This window comes from Gorilla gorilla, chromosome 3, assembly GCF_029281585.2.
Source record: "Gorilla gorilla gorilla isolate KB3781 chromosome 3, NHGRI_mGorGor1-v2.1_pri, whole genome shotgun sequence".
Taxonomy (NCBI): Eukaryota; Metazoa; Chordata; class Mammalia; order Primates; family Hominidae; genus Gorilla; species Gorilla gorilla.
This window is the reverse complement of record NC_073227.2, coordinates 50,966,664-50,988,774: the sequence shown is the minus strand read 5'-3', so window position 1 is coordinate 50,988,774 and position 22,111 is coordinate 50,966,664. Positions and strand designations below refer to the sequence as shown.

Sequence of the window (22,111 nt, the reverse complement as noted above, 5' to 3'; positions counted from 1 at the left end):
TCTCTCTCCTGCTCTGCCATGGTAAAGACATGCTTGCTTTCCCTTAACCTTCTGCCACGATTATTAGTTTCCTAAGGTCTTCCAACCATGCTTCCTGTTAAGCCTGTGGAAATGTGAATCAATTAAACCTCTGTTTTTCACAAATTACCCAGTCTCAGGTAGTTCTTTATAGCAGTGTGAAAATGAACTAATACAGGAAATTGGTACTGGTAGTGGAGCATTGCTATAAAGATATATAAAAATGTGGAAGGTACTTTGGAACTGGGTAATGGGCAGACTTTGGAACAGTTTGGAGGGCTCAGAAGAAGAGAGAAAGATATGGGAAAGTTTGGAACTTCCTAGAAACTTGTTGAATGGACTTGACCAAAATGTTGATAGTGATATGGACAATGATGTCCAGGCTGAAGTGGTCTCAAATGAACTTGAGGAATTTATTGGGAACTGGAGTAAAGGTCACTCTATAGCAAAGAGACTGGTGGCATCTTTCGCCTGACCTGGAGATTTGCAGAACTTTTAACTTGAAATTGATGATTTAGGGTATCTGGGCAGAAGAAATTTCTAAGCAGCAAAGCATTTAAGATGTAACCCAGCTGTTTCTGAAAGCATACAGTCATATGCATTCACGAAGAGATTGTCTGAAATTGGAACTTATGTTTAAAAGGGAAGAAGAGCATAACAATTTGGAAAACTTGCAGCCTGACCATGTGGTAGAAAAGAAAAACTGATTTTCTGGGGAGAAATTCAAGCTGCTGGCTGAAGAAATTTGCATACGTAAAAAGGACCTGAATGTTAATAGCCAAGACAATGAGGAAAATGTCTCCAGGGCATTTCAGAGACTGTCAGAGCAGTCCCTCCCATCACAGACCCAGAGGCCTAGGAGGAAAAAATAATTTCATGGTCCATCCCCAGGGCCCCACTGCTCTGTACAGCCTTGGGACATGTTGCTCTACATCCCAGCAACTCCAGCTCCAGCTTTGGCTAAAAGGGGACAAAATATAGCTTGGGACATGGCTTCAGAGGGTGCAAGCCCCAAGCCTTGGCAGCTTCCACATGGTGTTGGGCCTGCAAGTATGCAGAAGGAAAAATTCAGGTTTGGGAACCTCCTCTTAGATTTCAGAGGATATAAGGAAACGCCTGGATGTCCAGGCAGAAGTCAGCCAGAGGGGTAGAGTCCTCATGGAGAACCTTTACTAGAACAGTGCTGAGGGGAAATGTGAGGTTGGAGCCCCCTCATAGCTCCACTGTAGCACTGCCCAGTGGAGCTATGAGAAGAAGGCCATCATTCTCCAGACCACAGAATGATAGATCCACTGACAGCTTGTACCATGTGTCTGGAAAAGCTGCGGACACTCAATACCAGCCCATGAAGGCAGCTGCTGGGACTGTACTCTGCAGAACCACAGAGGCAGAACTGCCCAAGGCATTGGGAGCCCACCCCTTGCATTAGCATACCCTGGATGTGAGACATGGAGTCAAAGGAGATTATTTTGGAGCTTTAAGATTTAACAACTGCCCTGCTGGGTTTTGGACTTGCATGGGGCCTGAAGTCCCTAGGTTTTGGCCAATTTTCCCTTTTTGAATGGGAGCATTTATCTGATTCCTGTATCTTAGAAGTAACTAACTTGTTTTTGATTTTACAGGCTCATAGATTGAAGGGAGTTGTCTTGTCTCAAATGAGACTTTGAACTTGGACTTTTGGGTTAATGCAGGAATGAGTTAAGACTGTGGGGGACTGTTGGGAAGGCATGACTGTGTTTTAAAACCTGAGAAGGACATGAGATTTGGGAGAGTCCAGGGATGTCATGATATGGTTTGGCCCTGTATCCCCACCCAAATCTCATCTCAAATTGTAATGCCTGTGTGCCAGGGAGGGACCTGGTGGGAGGTGATTGAATCATGGAGGCAGACTTCCCCGTTGTTGTTCTCATGATAGCAGGTTCTCACGAGATCTGGTTGTTTGGAAGTGTGTGGCATTTCCCCACTTTGCTCTCTCGATCCCTCTCTCTCCCCTGCTCCACCATTGTAAAGACATGCTTGCTTTCCCTTCACCTTCTGCTACGATTGTAAGTTCTCTTTGTGAATGCATATGACTGTATGCTTTCAGAAACAGCCAGCTTACATTACAGAGGTCTTCCAACTGTGCTTCCTGTTAAGCCTGCAGGACTGTGAGTCAATTAAACCTCTTTTCTTCATAAATTACCCAGTCTCAGGTAGTTCTTTATAGCAGTGTGAAAACAGACAAAAACAAAAATATCAACATATTTCAGCAGATATTCAAAGACTCCCATGACCCCAAAATTTAAAAATTACTTCTCACATGCAGATGTTAAATACTTTCACATGGTTTAAAACAGAACACTTTCAAAACATAACAAAGTACTTAACTTTCTGTTAATGGTTTATGACACTAGTTATTATTTTATATAATTATAATAACACTCCCATACAGAAACAACAAATTTACCAAAGGCTCCCCACCATCTCTGCAGCCCTTATTAACAGAGTAGATACTAGGGAATCATTGACTACATGAAAATAACTAATGAGAAACACATACAGCTTGAAGAATTGTTCCAGTCAAAATGAGCTTTGATCACCTTGGCAGACACTAACTGCCTACCCAATATCTATGATCTCTCTTTTCTATGCAGTACTAAGAAATACCTTATTTTTTCAACCTATCAATGTGACATCTAGAATATTATATTCCTATCCTTCTTTGCTACTAAAGGTTAACAATAAAATGCAAGTGGAAGTTGGGTGAGATTCCTGAAAAAATAAAAAAAAACTCTTTGAAAAGGAACTTCCTTCTTTTAAGAAGGAGGTACTTTTTTGCTTTTCTTTTTTATTCCATTTCTGTATGGAATACAGGTATGATGGCAAGAGTTTCAGTAACTACCTTATACTATTAGGAGAACTTGAGGATGGAAGACCTGTGCTAAGAATGGCAGAACTGAAAATTAGAAAGTGGTCCTAGATTGTATCATAAAACTTTATAATCTCTCCAGTGCACTTTTCTGTACATTTTGCATATGAGAAAAAAAAAAAACCTCCTAGATTTTAAAGAATTAAGTTTCATTGTTGTTTAGTGTATGTGTGTGTAAAAGAACCATTATTACTCAGAAATGAATGTAATTTATAACTGTTATAGTCATCTAGCCTAAAAATTTTATTTTACTTTGTTATTTTGCCAGAAAGTAGACCAATTGTTTTATTTTGATAAACAATAATAATGTTTTAACCTTTGATTTTATAATATTGGACATCAGACAATAATGAATGATGATCTCAGAGATGTAGAAAATAGATGGTGAGCTCTATGGCTACCCAAGCTGACTGCCATGACACCTTTTCCAAGCTGTGTACAGAAGGGCTGGGGTACTTCCTGAATTGAGGAAACAGACTTGAGAGTCGGAAGACCAAGATGGCTAGAGTTGACAGGATAGAGTTTTACAGAGTAAAGAGCTTCACTGAGAACTCTGGATATAAGTAAGGGGCCCAGACTGGCTGCTCAGCAGAGTGCTGACCAGTATCTTCATCTAAGAAAACCACTCAAGGCAAGCAAAGTAACTATCTGAAAGAATTAAAGGAGACATTATCTAGGAAAAGGACCTAAAATAGTACCTGTTCCCAACAGTAAGACTGGAAAACCTCATAATTCATGGGGCATTGAGTAAAGTGCTCACAAGATCTTGATCAGTACTGGAAACAGTTAGCTTTAGACCAAACACTATTCTGGCCCTGACTAGAAAACCTTAAGAAACAAAACCCAAAGGCTCAAACTCTTTCTAAGAAACTTAACTGTATCTCAGCAAAAAGCTGAAGAATATGTATAGGTATAAAAAATTATCCCAACAATGAATATTTTTACCTAACAAGGTAAAATTCACAATATGTGACATCTAAACAAAAATTACCAAGTAGGCATAAAAATAGAAAAACATGACTAAAAATGAAGAAAAATATCAATCAATTGAAATCAACTAGAACTGACACAGATACAATTGTCAGATAAGTAGGTTGAAACAGTTGTTATACCTATATCCTATATACTCAAAAAGACAAATATTGAGCATATTAAGTGAGATATAAAAGAAATATTTCCAAAAAATTTGGATTAAGTTAGTAAAAGAATAGATAAATGGCCAATAGAACAGTATAGATTTATAGAAACAGTATAGAACCCAGAAATAGATCCATATAAACATAGTCAACTCATCTTTGACAACACAGCAAAGGCATTTCAATAAAGAAAAGATAGTCTTTTCAACAAAGGGGCCTAGAACAACTGAGCATCCATATGCAAAATAAAATTAATCTAGACATAAACATTATTCCTTCACAAAAATGAACTCAATATGAAGACTTAAATGTCACATGTTAACTATAACACTCCTAGAAGATAACTAGGAGAAAATCTAGATGATCTAGGGTTTGGTGATGATTTGTTAGATACAACATCAAAAGTAGGATGCATGAAAGAAATTATGCATAAGGTGACAAAGTGAACTTCATTAATCTTAAAAAATTTTTGCTCTTAAGAGACATTGTCAAGAGAACGAAAAGACAAGCCACAGACTTAAGAAAATACCTGCAAAAGACATATCTAGTAAGGAGCTGTCATCCAAAATATACAAAGAACTCTTAAAACTCAACAATAAGAAAACAATAAACTTGACTTAAAAATGAGCCAAAGACCTTAACAGACACCTAACCAAATAAGATATGCAGATGACCAATAAGCATATTAAAAAGATGTTCCACATCATATGTCATTAGGGAAAGGCAAATTAAAGCAACAATGAGATATCTCTACACATCTATTAGAATGGCTAATATCCAGAAGACTCACAACACCAAATGCTGGTGAGGTTGCAGAGCAACAGGTGAATCACAACAAATGCAGTGGATTTCTGGAGCCAACTGCTTCTTGACTATGGCAGAAGCTTCCTTGGGCACCCATGTCTGCTGAGAAATTTTGTGAGTATTCCTTAGAAATGTACCTAGAGTTTGTGTTTCTAGTTTGTAACCTAGCTGTGTCACTTGCAGCAAAGGAATTATGCTCAATACTAGTGGTCTTTACTCTTAAATAGAATAATGCAGTACTTTAAACATATATAGAATTATCAATCAGTCCCACCTCAATATCAGGTAGTTAAGAAATCTATTTTTATCAATAGCCCTTCTATTCCTCTCTCTGTCACCAGAGACCCCACTTAGGTTCATTCTACATTTTATAGCTCCATTCCAATGTGGGTTTTGTGGATTTCTACTGTGGAGGCTCATGATTGGTCCAGACAGGCCACTATTTCTAATTTATTTCCCACTGGCATTTCTAAGATAATTTATGTTGTAACTAGTAGAACACAATCTTGTTTTGTGTAAAAAAAAATTTCTGATGCAAAATAATGAAACAGTTGCCTTAAGCAAGTTCCAGACTGAATTTGCTCCCCTGCCCCCCACTGTGGAGTATCCAAGGGCAGTGCAGATTAACCTTCTAAAGTATTTTTTTTCCTCGACTGTTTCATTGCTTCCATCTGCATTTTTTAGTTTGGTTGGGGAAGAGAGTCATCAGGAAAAAAAGAGCTTAGTGCCCTTGTAATTCTTCTTGTCCATTAAACTCTGTTATTTTCACTTCGATGAAGATAACTCAATTTCTCTGGCACCACCCACCCTGGATTGGGTAACACTGACAGTAATGCAAAGGGAGCTACAAAATGTTCTCTTGTTCTCCATCCCATCTCCCCAAGTCTGTCTCCAGATGCCTCACTTTCTGCCTCTGTCTACCTCATTCTCTGGCTGTTTCTGTTTTTCTATTTTTCTCTCTCCTTCCTATAAAAAAATTGTATTGTGCAGATGATTCACAAATCTTGATTTTTCTCACCCATCTAAATTTAAACTAAATCAAATGGTTTCATGTTTCTGTTTAAAACACCACACAGATGTTAAGGAAATTACCAACATCAGCTTCTTTTCCTCCCTTAAAATTACATTTCACCAGGTGTCCAACCCAGCAGAGGGCATCCTTCCATTTCAGATGCATGCATAGTGCGGGAAAAGGGCCCTATAATTCAAGCAATGTATTCCATTTACAATCGTGCATTGCAATTTAAATAAACAGGCTATTTTAATAGGAGGAGAATTCGTTGTTTTGGAGTGTTTGCCATTTTGAATTAAAGATTTAGAAGTAATTTTCCTTTTATAAGCAAAAAAGAAGGGGGAATATCTGTTTCTGGACTCTCTCTAAGTTCAGAGCATTAGCTTAAATTAAAGAAACAGCAAGGTAGCACCCGTATGATAGTTCCTCCTCTAGGCTACCATGTGTATAAATAAAGTGATGACAGAAAAAAGCAACTGGGAAAGAAGCATGCCCCCTATCTCATTTGTCTGTTTCACCCTTCCTGTGATATTCCTCAAACTATAGGGCAAATAGCAGGACGGGCATTATAGCCTCTTATATTGTCTCAGAAGTAGTGAGAAGATAAGCAGTTTGGCTTCCGAATAAGAACAGCCAACTTTATACCTGTGCATTGAAGGCAGTTGCCCACTAATTTTAACCATGCAGTTGCACAGAAGTTGAAATTCCACAATGGGAAATGTCTTACATTGTCAGACATTTTCCCAAGTTAAAAAAGGGAAATGTTCATAGCCCTTACAAGTTACATTTTCTCCCTAGTGTGGTTGAGTTTATCAGATCCCTTCTTTGTGAAAGAATGTCTTAGAGAGAGAACAAAAGAATATGATGAGGCAATATAGCATAATTCATCCATCCATTCAACATATGTTCATTTGAAAACTTACTTTGCATTAAGCCCTGTTTGTGGTCCTAAAACTATACCAGCAAACAGGCAAAGATCCCTTTCCTTGAGGTGATGTGCCAAAGAGCAAGGGTTTGGGGAGTCAGACAGACATAACTTTGATTGCTGGCCTTGCCACTTAGCCAGCTCTGTCACTTGGAGCAAAGGAATTAATGTTTTCTTTTGCAAAACAGGGATAATTGTTCATATTTCCTAAAAACATACTTTGTTCCAGGTACAGGAACCAAGTGCTTAATATGTATTACCTCAATATTCTCACAATCAGCCTATGGGATAAGTTGTATTCTTATTCCCATTTTACAAATGAGAAAACCAAAGCACAGAGTCACATGGTAAGTGTCAGGACAGGAATTTAAAACAAGTCTGTCTGACCCCAGTGCTTGCTCTTAACCAGTATGCCATATGAAAGTTTATTTCTAAGACTACCCTGAGGATTACATGAAATGACAGATGCAAAGCTGTGAGTGCAGTAGAGTGTTATTATTACTATTATTATTTATTTTTTTACCATGATTGTTACTGCTATTGTCATTTTCTACAACCTAAGGATATATGTTGAAATACATCAAAAAGAGGATCAATACTTCAAATCAGCATTCCTCTACTACAGAATGTAATGTGTGTCCAGCTCTGGTTAAAAGTACAATCACATAATGTCATAGCTATTGAATCACAGCTTCTCTACATTTATCTTTTCAAAAAATGACAGGGTATTAAAACACAGATTGATTCCCTGAAACAAAATGTGAGCATCTCCTGTTCTAGATTTTTATAACCTCTTCTGAAAAATGAAGGTTAAGAGCAGATGCTAAATGAAACCAAGATCCAAGTATCCATCTGTGGTTCGACGGTCTCTGTTCTGTGACAAGTGATCATGTAGTCAGCTCCTAAACTGGTTGCTGGTGTCCCTTGGCTCTTTGCTCTCACCCTTTCCAAAGTGTACTCTCTGGAGCCCTGTCTGTGGGCTTCTTCCACAGGATGTTCACAGATCAATGGGAGTTAACTACACTAACAGTATTATTCAAAGAGCAATGAAACAGGCATGTTCTGCTGCTGCTCTGGGAGTTCTCTCTGCTTACCGTAAGCCTGAATTTATGTCTCCAACTGCTGCATTACCCAAGTCAAAAATAATTTTAAACAAGCAGATAAAATTCTGGCTCCAGGCCCCATTTCTTATTGATTTCATTTCAGGACTATCATCTTAGGTTCATTAGGTAGGAAACTGATTGATAATGCTGTATATGAGAATTTATAAATATATATCTTATAAATATCCATTTTTCTTGCCTACACTAAAAATACAGTCTTTATCCCACATGCCAAGCTTCACAGTGCAAAACTGAAGTCAACTGAATATTTTTAAACATTTATTTCTATTCAAAAATGCAGTTTCTTGTTGATTTTATCTCACTGTACTTCTTCAGGGAGGAGCACTGTGGCAGCTCATTGTCTGGGACAGAAATAAATGCTCCAATCCCTTTGGTTTGAGCTCCAAAAAAACCAGCAAGTGTTCCAGTAGTTATGCTGCAAATGTATAGATGGTTATAGATTTCTATCAGCCCTGGTTGGGTTCTATGAAAAAGACTTTCCTGGGCAGCGTACTTACCCCAAGGTAATGGCCATCAATGAACACAACAGGGAGGGAAGGAGCTTCAGAAACTCGTCGGCATCGTTCGTCTAACTCTTTTCCATATTCACCATTCAGGGCTATGTTTTTCTCTTCAAATTTTACGCGATGGTTTCGGAAAATCTTTCTAACCAGTTCACATCTTTCAAAGGTTGTCCGGACCACACGAAGGCAGGTGGTATAAATCACTACACGGTCAAATTCTAGATCAGTTGATGGTTGCTGAAGGGAAAACATTGAGTTGTAAGAATGTTTGCTTTTACTTTCTTGTGTCTTATGATTTTAAGACAATTAAAAATTGCATTAAAGCCATGCAATAAAAGTTGAATGAACTCATTTGTCAATTCAAAGACTTACCTTTTTAAGTTACAACATCTGTAATTGGGATACAGATAGCAATCAATATAATATATTACATAATTTAATTTTTTTCCTTTTCTCAGTAGCATATCAAGTAATAGCTAATCTTAAAGTTGATCACATCTCACATGGGATGCCATGTGGTAAAATAGTAAATGACTGAAATATTTTTCTTATGTTTCATAGACATTGCTCAATTACAATACCTGTTTCATAAACCTAAAGTTTATGCCACAGAATAGTCAAGGTTATAATGCATTTAGCCAGTTAAAATTCTTCTACTTATCAATTTATCCAATTGTACAGTCTTTGGGGCAACAATTTCCTGGGAATAACAAGACCTATTATCATGGGATTTTTCTAAGTTTTAAGTAGCATGACATATGTGCAAGGGCTCTGTTGAGTGACAGGGCTCCCACATGTAGTGAGAAAGTTATGCCACAAGAAATAAAACAATTAAATGTTCCAGAATGGGAGTGCACAGAAATCAACACCAAAGTGAGTGGTGGGTCAAAGCCAGGCATGAAAAGGAAACAAGGAATCAGACACACTGGAGTGGAGGCAAGCAACACTCAAAAACAAGATGAAGACTGTCCTGTGTGAGAATCTTTTTCTACATTTCAGATGTCAGTGACTGCTTTCCCAGGAAACCCTGGCCAGCACTGCTAATGTGTGCTGAAGAGCCATACCAGGTAGGTACTGAAATCAATAAGAAAGCTTCTCTTCTTCCTTATCACAGTCTTAGTTGAAGGAAACTGAACAGAACACAACTATACCATGAGACCATGGGATACATGAGTCTTCACAAAGCTGTAATTTTTTAAAGCGTAACCACAAAATTTGCAAAACCCCTGTGGAGTCAAAACTTTGGAAACCATTCTGGACAGCTAAATACTAAAGCAAGCCAGTAGGACACTCATCTCCACCACTTTGTACGCAGAGAAATCAGACCACTCTGCCAAGATGCACGTGGACAGGTAACACTCCAAAGCTTCAGTGTCATAAAGATGCCAATACAAAGTTCTCCACCTTATGGAGAGAGAATTTTTCTGATGATAAAATGTAATAAAGATGCAAGAATCGTTTCTTTCCACAATAGAGTGTAGAGGTTAAGTTGAAAACCCAGAGGCCTGGAGGAATTAAGTTGGTATCATAAATGCTGAAGCAGGTCAGGAGTAAAAGAAATACTAGGGAAATGCTAAGAATAGCATCTAAATAGAGAAATGTTACACAGCTTAGGCAATTGTTGTCTTGCAGGCAGGTGACTTCAGTGTGGTTACACATAATTATTTTACGTAGAAACTTAAAATCTGGATTTTTATAGGAAAGTTTCTGATTTATAAATGGTGACGCTTAACTGTAAATGCTTTTAAAGATCATGTGGACCAATATTTCTGGAGACTGGATTTGGCATATACTGCAAATTTACTACAACTAAGATAAAGAGAGCATAACAGCACTATTGACAATAGCAAAGACATGAAATCAACCAAAATGCCCATGAATGATAGCCCGGATAAAGAAAATGTGGTACATATGCACCATGGAATACTATGCAGTCACGAAAATGAATGAGATCATGTTCTTTGCAGGGACATGAATGGAGCTGAAAGCCATTATCCTCAGCAAACTAACATGAGAACAGAAAACCAAACACCACATCTTCTCACTTATAAGTGGGAAGTGAACAATGAGAGGATGTGGACACAGGGAAGAGAACAACATACACTGGGGCCTGTCAGAGGGTGAGGTGGGGAGAGTGAGAGCATTAGGAAAAATAGCAAATGCATGCTAGGCTTAATACCTAGGTGATGGGTGGATAGGTGCAGCAAACCACCATGGCACACATTTACCTACATGACAAACCTGCACATCCTGCACATGTTCCCCAGAACTTAAAATTAAAATTAAAATTTTAAAAAAGGAGAGGATAAGCTTGAAAATCAGATATACCTGAGCTCTGCCACTGGCCACCTGTGTATCTTTGGGAAGCTAATGAACTATTGTCTCAGTGTTCTCATCTGTGATGACAGTGATGAGAATGTGATAATAACAATAGCTACCTAACAAGTTTGCTGAGAAGATTAAGTAAGAGAAAATGTGAAAAAAAAACACAAGTGTAGGACTTGTGACACACTACTATTCTAAGTTGAGCAGAGAAAAATATTGCACTTCACATCATGGAATTTTTAAGATTAAAAAAACAAATATAAGACAGTGGAAAAAATCAGTGTAATTGATGACATAAAGGAAATTATTACTATGTTTTGATTTAGAAACACTGATCTTTAGAGGGAGCAACCAAGTGCCCAAGGGTCTATAGCTCCTCTTCATATTAACAGGTATCGGCAAGCAAGGCACAGAAACTCACTGCAGATGCTGCAGCTTTCAGAAGAGCACCGAAGTTCTCTTTTTTCTTATTATATTATCTATGTAATTATGCATTTTTCCTCTGAATACAAAGACTACTATTACTGCATTAGTTTTCTACCAAAATAATCCACTACTTCGAATAGGTACATTTACTTTTGAATTATTTGTTATGAAATACTTTTCCCAAATGTGTCAAAGTGGAAAAATTTAAGATTGGACCAACTTGCTGCCATGTTAACCAACTCATGTAAGATTCTCTCTGAATCTTATAGAACAAACCATGTATACCACCTTTCTGTGTCTCTAAGACACATGCATTTTCAAAATACTAATAAGATGACCCCTATCGGGTAGCCACATTGGATGTCATCTAATGTATGAGATCACATGGATATCCCTTTACCTGTTGTTGAGGATGAGTTTTGCCTGGAATCAGTGGATCTCAAGAATGTTGAATGTTAGAATAAACTGGGGATCCTTTGAAAATCCCCAAATCCTAGACCAAGCCCATACCAATTAAATAAGAATCACCAGGCTGGGGCCTCTGAATTGCAATTTTTTTTTTAAGTTCTAGTGTGATTCTAATGTAGAGCCAAGTTCTAGAGCTAGTTAGATAGAGATTGGACATGCAGAATCGCAGGCCTTGCCCCAGATCTACTGACTCAGAATCTACAGTTTAAAAAGCTTCCTGGAATTTGGAAACATATTATATATTTTTAAGTTGTACATACTTAAGGTGTATAATATAATGTTTTGATATACAGAGTTAAATAATTACTGCAGTCAAGCAAATTAATATATACATTATTCCACATAGCTACATTTTTGCGGTAAAATTGCCTAAAACCTATTCTTTTAGCAAATTTTGAATATGTAATACAATATTATTAACTATAATCCTCATGTGGCACGTAGAACATCTCCCTATTATATCCCCCTTCTTCCCTTCCATCTCCAACCACTAACAGCCACCATTCAACTGTTCCTATGTATTTGAGATTGCTTTTGTTTGTTTGTTTTTCAGGTTCCACATATAAATGAGATCACGCAGTATTTTTCTTTCTCTGCCTGGCTTATTTCACTTAGCATAATATTCCCTAGGTTCATCTATGTTATCACAAATAGCAATATCTGTTTCATTTTTAAGGCTGAATCGTATTCATTGTTTATATATACCACAATTTCTTTATTAATTTATCCATTAAAGGATACTTAGGTTGTACCTATATCTTGGCAGTTGTAAATAATGATGCTATAAACATAAGCATGAGAGTGCAGGTGTCTTTAAGAGTTGGTAATTTCATTTCCTTTGAGTATATACCCAGAATGAGGATTGCTGGGTTATATGATAGTTCTGTTTTTCATTTCTTTAGGAATATTCATAATGTTCATAATGGCTACAGTAATCTACTTCCCACCAACAGTGTATGATTGTTCCCTTTTCTTCACACATGTGCAACACTTGCTGTTTCTTGTCTTTTTAATAGCAGCCATCCTAAGAAGCGTAAGGTGATATCTCACTGTTTTGATTTGCACTTCCCATTGTGGTTTCCATATTATTGATGTTGAGCACTTTTATATATCTCTCTTGGCTATTTGTATGTCTTCTTCGGAGAAATGTCTATTCTGGTCATCTGTTCATTTTTTAAATTGGATTATTTGGTTTTTGCTATTGAGTTAGTTATTTGTGTTCCTAAATACTTGGAATATTAACCCCTTATCTATATATGGCTCACGAATATTTTCCTCTGATCAATAAACTGCATTTTCATTTCACTGATAATCTTATTTGCTGTACAGAAGCATTTTAGTTTTGCGTGGTCCCACTTGTTTATTTTTCCTTGCATTACCTGTGTTTTGGGGAAAATATCCAAAACTTAAAAAAATTCTTGCCAGGGGTAATATCAAGGAGTTTTCCCCTATGTTTTCTAGGAGTTTTACAGTTTGGGGTCATATACTTAGATCTTTAATCCATTTTGAGTATGTGGTATAGGATAAGGGTCCAATTTCATTCTTTTGCATGTAGATATTCAGTTTTCCCAACACCATTTCCCACTGCATCTTCTTAGTCCCTTTGTTCAAAATTAGTTTACCTTGTATAGTTGGGTTTATTTCTGTTACCAGGAAGTGTAGGAGTCCTCATTTCTTGTTTAACTTAAAAGAAAGAATTCAGCCAAGAGACACATAGCAAGGGTTAAGAAACAAAGTTTGCAAGAGTCACAGCATTCCTGGCATTGGTATGCCCTCTAATGCACATATGGCTACAGTGACCAAAGATTTAGATCACAGCATTCAATTCCCTTTGAATACTTGGAAAGCCTTCTCAAGATAGATGGGTACAAACAAGCCCATGCTGCAAAGGCTGGAATAAATACCTAACTCTTCAATGCTCACATATTGACAGACATCTATAAGCATTAAAAGCATCCAGGAAAACATATCATCAAATGAATTAAATAAGTTACCAGTGACAAATTACAGAGTGACCTGTCAGACAAAGCATTTAAAATAGCTGTTTTGAGGAAGCTCAACAAAATCTAAGATGACACAGAGAAGGAATTCAGAATTCTATCAGATAAATTTAACCAAGAGCTTGAAATAATTTAATAAAAGAATCAAGCAGAAATTCGGAAGCTGAACAATTCAATTGACAAACTGAAGAATGCATCAGGGTCTCTCAGCGTCATTGATCAAGCAGAAGAAGGAATTAGTGAACTTGAAGACAGGCTATTTGAAACTACATAGTCAGAGGAGTCAAAAGAAAAAGAATAAGAAATAATGAAGCACACCTATAGGATCTACAAAATAGCCTCAAAGAAGTAAATCTAAGAGTTATTGGCCTTAAAGTCGAGGTAGAGAGAGAGGGATTGGGGTAGAAAGTTTACTCAAAGACATAAAAACAGAGAACTTTCCAAACCTAAAGAAAGATAGCAATATTAGAGTACAAAATAACAGCTACCCATTCATTCAGTCATTAGAATAATTTGTTTGCCAAACACAGTATTAAGCACTAGGTGTATAATGGTGAGCAAACAATATAATTCCATATCAACACGGAGTTCATAGTTAAAAGTAATAGAAAGCCAAAATATCACATAAATATAGAATTACAAGCTGCTAGGTACTATTAATGAAATGCAGAAGTAATTAGGAAAGCATAGTGCCTGGGTACCTTCTCTTCTTGTCTTAGAGATCAAGAAAATATTTTCTGATATTTGAGGTTAAGTTGGGAGAATAAAAGTTAACAAAGAAATTAGGTAGAGAGTGGAGGAAAAGCATTTCATGCAAGTACAAAGATCTTAAGATGGGAGGAAGATAACATGTTTGACACTCTTCAAATGTTGTTTCTTGATACACAAGAAGGGAAAAACGGAACGGTATTAAGTGATTCTAGACAGGTATGAAGGGTTGATACCATGTTGTATTTTATAGCCATGTTGTATTTTAATGATCTTGGGTCTTTTACCCTACAGCAATGAGAAATCCTTAAAGGGTTTTAGGAAGGATAGAAGGAGTTGCACTAAACCTGGTTTACGTTTCAAAATGATAAGTAAAGAAGGACCAGTGGGGGTAGTTGTGCAAGATACACACTGCACAAACTTAGGCAGGGCCATTAGTAGCATATTCTAAACAAACAGTTCCCCCAGGGTTGTGTAGTCCACGTTTTGAGCCATTATACTCAGTCTCATTGCCAGTTCCCTTGCTCAGGAGACTGAGGCTGAATATGGGGCAAATTCAGGGTAGAAAGTATGGTTATAAATTAAAATACACTATTCAGTAAAATGTTCTGAAAAAAGATTTTACTGTACAATTTTTGTATGATTTGGAAGTAGGTCTTTCTAGAGGTAGAGGGATAAGTTGGATGATTTCTCAAGGTCTTTTCCAGTTTTATATGAATTTTAAATGATATTGCCTTTGGCAAAAAAAAAAAAAAATCCTCCTCTTCTACATTTGCTACATTTTCCTTCCCTCAATAGATTTGTCAAAGCATCTGGCCAGAAGTCTAAAAATAGCCTCTAATGGCTGTCCCTCTTCTCCCTTCCTGAGGGTTACCATGGGAATAGCGTATGAAGGATAGAAGCATCTGAGACAGCACTGAGAAGCCTTTGGGGTCTGCAGCCTCCAGCTCTGAGAGAGCCGACCTAGATGGTAATAAAGATAGGCCATTTTTTCCTTTCTGTTTATTAAAAAGATGAATCTTAGGGATGCCTGGAAGCCTTACAACAACCTGCAGCACATGCAGATGTGTTGGAAAGGGATGGAAATTACTGCAAATCAGACTAAAGAGTTACCAAATAGCTAACCTATGTCCTCAGCCTGCACATCGCCCTGCAGTAGCCACAGCACAACAGTGAGTACTTTAGTCACCCCTTCATCTTGGGACAATTGTGGAGCTTCCACATCCACTGAAACTAATCCTGGAATTCAGGCCAAGAATTATTATCCACCCATCCCCCACAGAAGATCAGCATGGAGCAGGCTCAGCTCCTCAGGCAGATGCAAATCCAGTGGGTTATTTCAAGCTATATCTTTGTAGCTCTAGCCTCGCACTGATTTTAAAAGCCCTCCTGAAATGGGTCTCCTAGCCTTGCCCCAGTGAGTCCCCAAATCACTGAGAACTTAGAGGCCTCCAGAAAGCTGCAAGAATTCAGACCTTAAACAATTTGTTTAAATAAATAAAAAATAACACATTTGAATATCAGTGGCAGACATAATGCTAATAACTTTACATTCATCAGTTCCTCACAATAACTTACGTAGTGTTGCTGTATTTACAGATCTAGAAACCTAGGCTCAGAAAGAGTAAGTATCCTCATATCCTTGACAAGGAGACAGAGTTGATGTTCAGCAAAATTAGAAAATTGGAACTCAGATGTGCACCATTCCAAAGTCCACGTGCTTTCCACTGAGCCAAGACGAAACATTGAACCACACGTGGTTTTGCTACCCACTCCTGAGGATAAAGTTGTTACTAAACTACAAACTGCTATTGGCCTAATTCATTGCTGGTGAGATAATGGTAGTGAATTAAAGAGGTTTGCCTCTTTACTAAATTATGGTCCCACACGTATCGGTCACTTACATCACACTGGGCATGTTGAATTTTTTTTTTTCAGTCTAAAATGATTCCTTTGAGATGGGTGAGGGAGAGATATTTTTTCCTATACATAAAGGCAAAGAGGCAAAGTGATTAGCTCAAAGCAATACAGCATGTCAGTAGGCAAACTGGGACTAGACCCAGATTTCTTGATTATCAGGCAGTGGGCCAACCTGGCTCCAGGAACAGCGATTTTAAATAGCAGGCACATGTGGCTGGAAGCAGGGCTGTGGGCCTAGTAAAGGGCAAGAAATTTTACATATATCGCTCTCTCTCCCTCTCCGTGATATTCTGTAAACCTCTATAGCTAAATGTGCATTATGAGATTCTTCTTAATACTAAATTTGAGTAAATAAATCTCTGCCCACCTTGCTCTCAAATCACATCTTGAATTCTTATTCTTGCACTTAATATGATTTGTAAATAAACTTTATCCACAGCAAGCTTTATCCACATCAGGCTTCTCTCTTAGCTTATTTCCTAGATCTGTTTCCATTCTAACCATACTCTATTCAGCTCTGAAGGTGAGTGGTAATTTTCTACATCAAATTCCCCTCCTCACATTTGGACCACAAAACATCAAAAGGAACTTCTCTATGTGCCTCTGTAAGACACAAATTATAAAAAATAATTATTTATCACATGACTGCTGCATATTTATATGCAGTTCTAGAGACTGCAAAAGGAACTCTACATATGCACTTTTCATTTATCATAGTGGTAAAGATTATGGCCCAGGTTTTATAGACATGGAAACTAAGATGTGGAAATAAAGTTAAGGTGCCCAAATGAGTTAGAGGGGAAAAGGGAGCAGAACCAGAATTTGAACCTAAGTCTGCCTCCTTAGTCCTTACTCTTTCCTTAAGAAGATGTTATATAACCTTCTTAAATACAATGACCAAAGGACCACCCTGTTTTAAAATAGTGGTAAAATGTACCATGAAGAGGCTGTCACAGGGACAGTCCTAGAAATTCCATTACTCATCCCTACGCTTTCTTCTAATCTCTGGTTAAATGTCACTTCTCAGACAGGCCTTCCCTCATCACACTATGGGAAACCCCTCTATCCTCTTACCCAGTTCTTTGCTAGTACTGCTGGATGTTACATTGTGTATACTAACTGGTTCACTATCTATCCACGCACATTAAGACATAAACTCACTGAAGCAAGGACTTAGTTTTTTTCATTAGAACTAAGAACCCAGAATATAACCTAGTGCATATGGATACTCCATAAATCTTTTCTGGCCTCTTTTCCATACATTTAATCAGAACTTGGTGGCCGGTAACTTCCCCCTTACTAACCAGATAATCCTGGACAGTTTCTTGACCACTCTTAGTTTTCTTATCTTTAAATATAGACACTAGTGCCTATTTCATGGGGATTTGTGAGGTTTAAATGATTAAATGCATAGAAAAACACTTATTAGGAAGACTAATGAATCATGAACTCTCAGTAAATGGTATATTTTTATTAATATTATTATAAAATGTTATTGACACATATCAGCACTATCACCATTATTGCCATGAACAAAAAATCCAAATCCACAGTCTTCAACCTCATAAGCTCAAATGGCAAACTTTAACCTCATAATTACACAATGATCAAAAAAAAAATCTCTTATTGAGGTAAATTGCTCTTTTTTAAAAAAAAATCAACAACAGCATTTATTTTTCTCATGAATTTGCAATTTGGCTATGGCTAGGTGAGGACAGCCCATCTGTTCTACACTTCCCACCAGCTGGGGAACTAGAAGCCTGGGGCTGTAATCATGTGAAGAACCTTTCACTCACATGACTGGCAGTTGATGCTGGCTGGTGGCTAGGATTGTAGCTGAAGCTGTCTTCCAGAACACCTACTCATAGCCTTGTCCTGTACTTCCTTGTAACATGGTGTCAGGTTCAAAGGGCAAACATCCTAAAAGAGCAAGGGCCGGGTGGAAGACTTATTGCTTTCTAGCCTTCACTTGGAATCACTTTTGCTGTACTCTATTCATGAAAGCAGTCATGAAAACCCACACAGATTCAAGGGGAGAGGAAATAGACTCCCACTTCTTGATAGAGGAATGGCAAAGTTCTGGAAGACCATGTGGAACCAGAGATCTTGCTGTGGCCATTGTTTTTGGTGGGGGAAAATATAATTTCCATGCAACCTGGTAAGTTTGCTACAATCCAGAGTCTTGGCCCTCAGACATGCAACCCGGGAAATTCACCATTGGCTGGCTTTTTGGATCAAGATACTGATGTGTAAGACTAGAATGCCTATTTATTATTTACAATGAAAAGAACATGTCATTGACGTAGGACCGCTCAAATTCTCTATGCTTTCCATATTCTTAGTGAGCATAGAATCAGAACAAAGGAGTAAGAGATTTGATTCAATGGCTTGAATAGGAGCAGGTCAAATTATGTCTGAATTTTTGAGTTGTCAAAGGGATATGAATTATTAGTATTCAGTGACTGAGACTTCTGGGGTTTCTCTCGATGCTTCCCTCTGTGATTCCCCTTTGTGTAGCTTCCTTAGCTGATCAACTGCTCCTTTGGAATATTCTTTATTTGGGTGTGCTGTTCCACTCAACCTCATCAGTCTAGGTTGGCTGAGGGGAGCCATTCTGCTCCTATGAGTATGACTTTCCAATTTAATTTTCTAATTTATCTTGTCTTGATCTTATAGGGTATATCTCAGAAAGCAACCTTAATTCTTTTATCTTATTTCTTATGGGAAGAAGAAGTACAACTACTGACAAGAGAGTTCACAGTAGTCAAGGTGGGAGAAGGTGGTTTGGACTAAGGTAACGTTGGTGAGGTAGGGGGTGGTCAAGTGAATGGAAAGGGGTTCAGGATGGTATAGTCAGCTTTGTTGGTGCTTTGTGTAGGCCCCTTCACCAGGTCAGTGCCTCAATCCCCCAGTTGGTGTGAGTGTTGCTTGCTGACGGCTCTCAGCTGCCTTCTTCTTTGGAGAATTGGTCTCACTCAGTGGAGCCTACTCAGCTAGAAAAGTGGTGGGAACAGAAAGTTTATAACCAACAACTAACTGATACTGGAGTAATGAAGCCCTGCTCTCTTTTCTCAAAATGAGGCAAGTCTGCCCTTCACATTTGTTTGGGATATGCTATCAATTCTGATCATGAAAAACAATAGAGTCAAGCATATATAAGCATACAGCAGATGTCATAAAAATCTCTCCAAGTTCAGTTGCCCACTTTGTGGCATAACAGAGATGCATAAGCATAATCTTTGCATAAAAAGACTTCTTCAGAGTGTTTTCTATTTTCTCAGTGCTCTCAGATCAAATAAGTGAATTTCAGTTATTTCCTCAGGAATTATCCATTTGTCCAAATCAATTACTGAATGAGCCTAGACGTTAACTGCAAAGTCAATGAACCCAATAAATCTTCCACACCAAAAGAAAATCGCTGATTATTAGGCAAATGCAAATCAAAACCACAATGAGATATTATCTCATGCCAGTCAGGATGGAGATTATTGAAAAGTCAAGAAACAACAGATGCCAGTGAGGATGTGGAGAAAAGGGAATGCTTTTACACTGTTGGTGGGAATGTAAATTAGTTCAACCATTGTGGAAGAAGTGTGGTGATTCCTCAAAGATCTGGAAGCAGAAGTACCATTTGACCTAGAAATCCCATTACTGAGTATATACCAAAAGGAATACAAATCATTCTATCATAAAGATACATGCACACATATGTTCATTGCAGCATTACGATGACTGGGATCTACCTCTTTAGCAACATATATCAGAGGAAACTAAGACTCACTCAGTTTAATTATTTGAGTCAAACTTTTCTTTAGGAACAAAAATGTTGCTGTGTAAAGAAAACCAATCTCAAGCCTTTGCTTTGACACTTAGTAGCTGTGATGGTTAATGTTATGTGTCAACTTGGCTAGGGGATGCTCAGATATCTGATTAAACATTATCTCTGGGTATGTCTGTGAGGGTGTTTCTGGAAGAGATGAGTATTTGCATTGTAATGAGCATTTAGAAGCAGATGGCCTTCCCTGATGTAGGTGGTCAATGTACCATCTGTTGAGTGAGTGAATAGAACAAAAAGGCAGAAGAAGGTTGGATTTGCCTTCTCTCCACCTGGCTGCTTGAGCTAAGACATCAAGCTTCTCCTGACCTTGGTGCTTCTGAATCTTATGCCTTCAGACTCAAACTTAAATCTACACCATCAGTTCTCTGGATGTCAGGTCTTCAAACTACATCATTGGATTTCCTGAATCTTGAGCTTGAAGACTACGGGTTGTAGGGCTTCTTAGCCTCCATAATCCCATGAGCCCATACCATGTAATAAATCTCTTCCTAGATATAGATATCTGGATACATAGAGAGAGAGAGAGAGAAACATAGACATAAATATAGACATATGGACATAATGTAGACATATAGACACAGATATTATACAAATATAGATACTATATTGATTCTGTTTCTCTGGAGAATGCTGACTAATATAGTAGTGGTATGAATTTGAGGAGGTCCGTTTACTTTTCCAGGACTAGGTTTTCTGTTCTCTAATATGGGAATAGCTACAGTCTCGCCCACAAGAGAGTTGTAGGATTATATGTAAAATCCACATGAAGACACATTGCTAATTATAAATCTTCACAAACATGCCATCTATCATTATTACCCAAAGTGTCATAGCTGGAAGAAAGAGGGATTAGAATCTAATTCAGAAATATCTCCCGGTAACAACATTCCTACTAAACAAAAATGTCTATCTTCTAATATGAATATCTTGGCTTCTATACATATTGTCAAAAATGCTATGTATTGACATTTTACATTTTGCTAATCTCTGTAGATAAAACTGATATGAGGATGACCACCAAAATCACCATATTCAGGAGCCTCTAATCTCAAAATTATGAGCTTACAACAGTTAAAAGCCAGGCAGCAAATAAGTCAGGAACATCTTGCAAATGGAGAAATTTCTAAAATATTTTTCCTCTTATTTGTTAAAATATTCAAGTTGCAAACCAGAAGAAAAGGGACTACAATATTGAACAATGGCATCAGAGTATTAAGTGGCTAGAGAGCCCTGCACTAACCATTTTTGTAACACCCTTCATCTTTGTTACAAGAACCCCAGTGCTCTTTCTTAAAGGGAAAGGTGCCTTTTCTCTTCTACTGTATTTTATATATTATATCTACAATATTATATAAGATTAAAGTGTCTCTCAATTTTCTGCATCAAGAAAAATGCCTGAATAATCACCTAAATGCAGCCAATCCCTTTCTGTGCATTTGGATGCTGTAAGAATCTACTTTACAGGTTGAAATACCTGTACTTCATCTCAGCCTGATTCTTTCATAAATGTCAGTGTGATGAAGAGAAGTTATTTCAGTCCCTGTAGAATTCCCAGAATAGACTGAGAACTGAGGGCAAGAAAGCCAGTGAAAATTCAGAATTTGAGAAAATTGGACACAGCCTCAGGGAAACCGCCATTCCCATTTCCTCCTCAGGCTTCCAGGCTTCACTCTTATGTCTCTCTGACTGTACTAATGATCATGGTCCCAGTGTCACCTAAATACACTGAACTCCAGGGAAGTAAGAGCTAGAGGCCATTTATGAAAGCTTGGTTGGTGCAGAAAGCTAATATTTTTTATAAGTAGTGAGTCCTTTAACTCTATAAGTAAGGTAGGTACTGTTATTATCTTAGCTTTACAAATGAAAAACCTGAGGCACAGAGAAGTATGTGACAGGACTAATGTCAGGCAACTAGCAAATGATGGAGCTAGTATTTGATTCAAGTAACTTACAGAACTCAACTATTTATATGACCTTATTAGCCATGTTCTGACTC

General features: G+C 37.7%; 1 protein-coding gene across 1 annotated transcript in view; it reads right to left on the bottom strand.

Annotated features, from left to right (window-relative positions):
• The window catches only part of GRXCR1 (glutaredoxin and cysteine rich domain containing 1), a 136,158-nt gene that overhangs the window by 57,194 nt on the left and 56,853 nt on the right, over positions 1–22,111 (bottom strand). Inside the window, exon 2 of the mRNA XM_004038621.3 lies at positions 8,425–8,667. Within this exon, the coding sequence (XP_004038669.2) occupies positions 8,425–8,667 (243 nt within the window). The remainder of the gene's footprint in view (positions 1–8,424; positions 8,668–22,111) is intronic.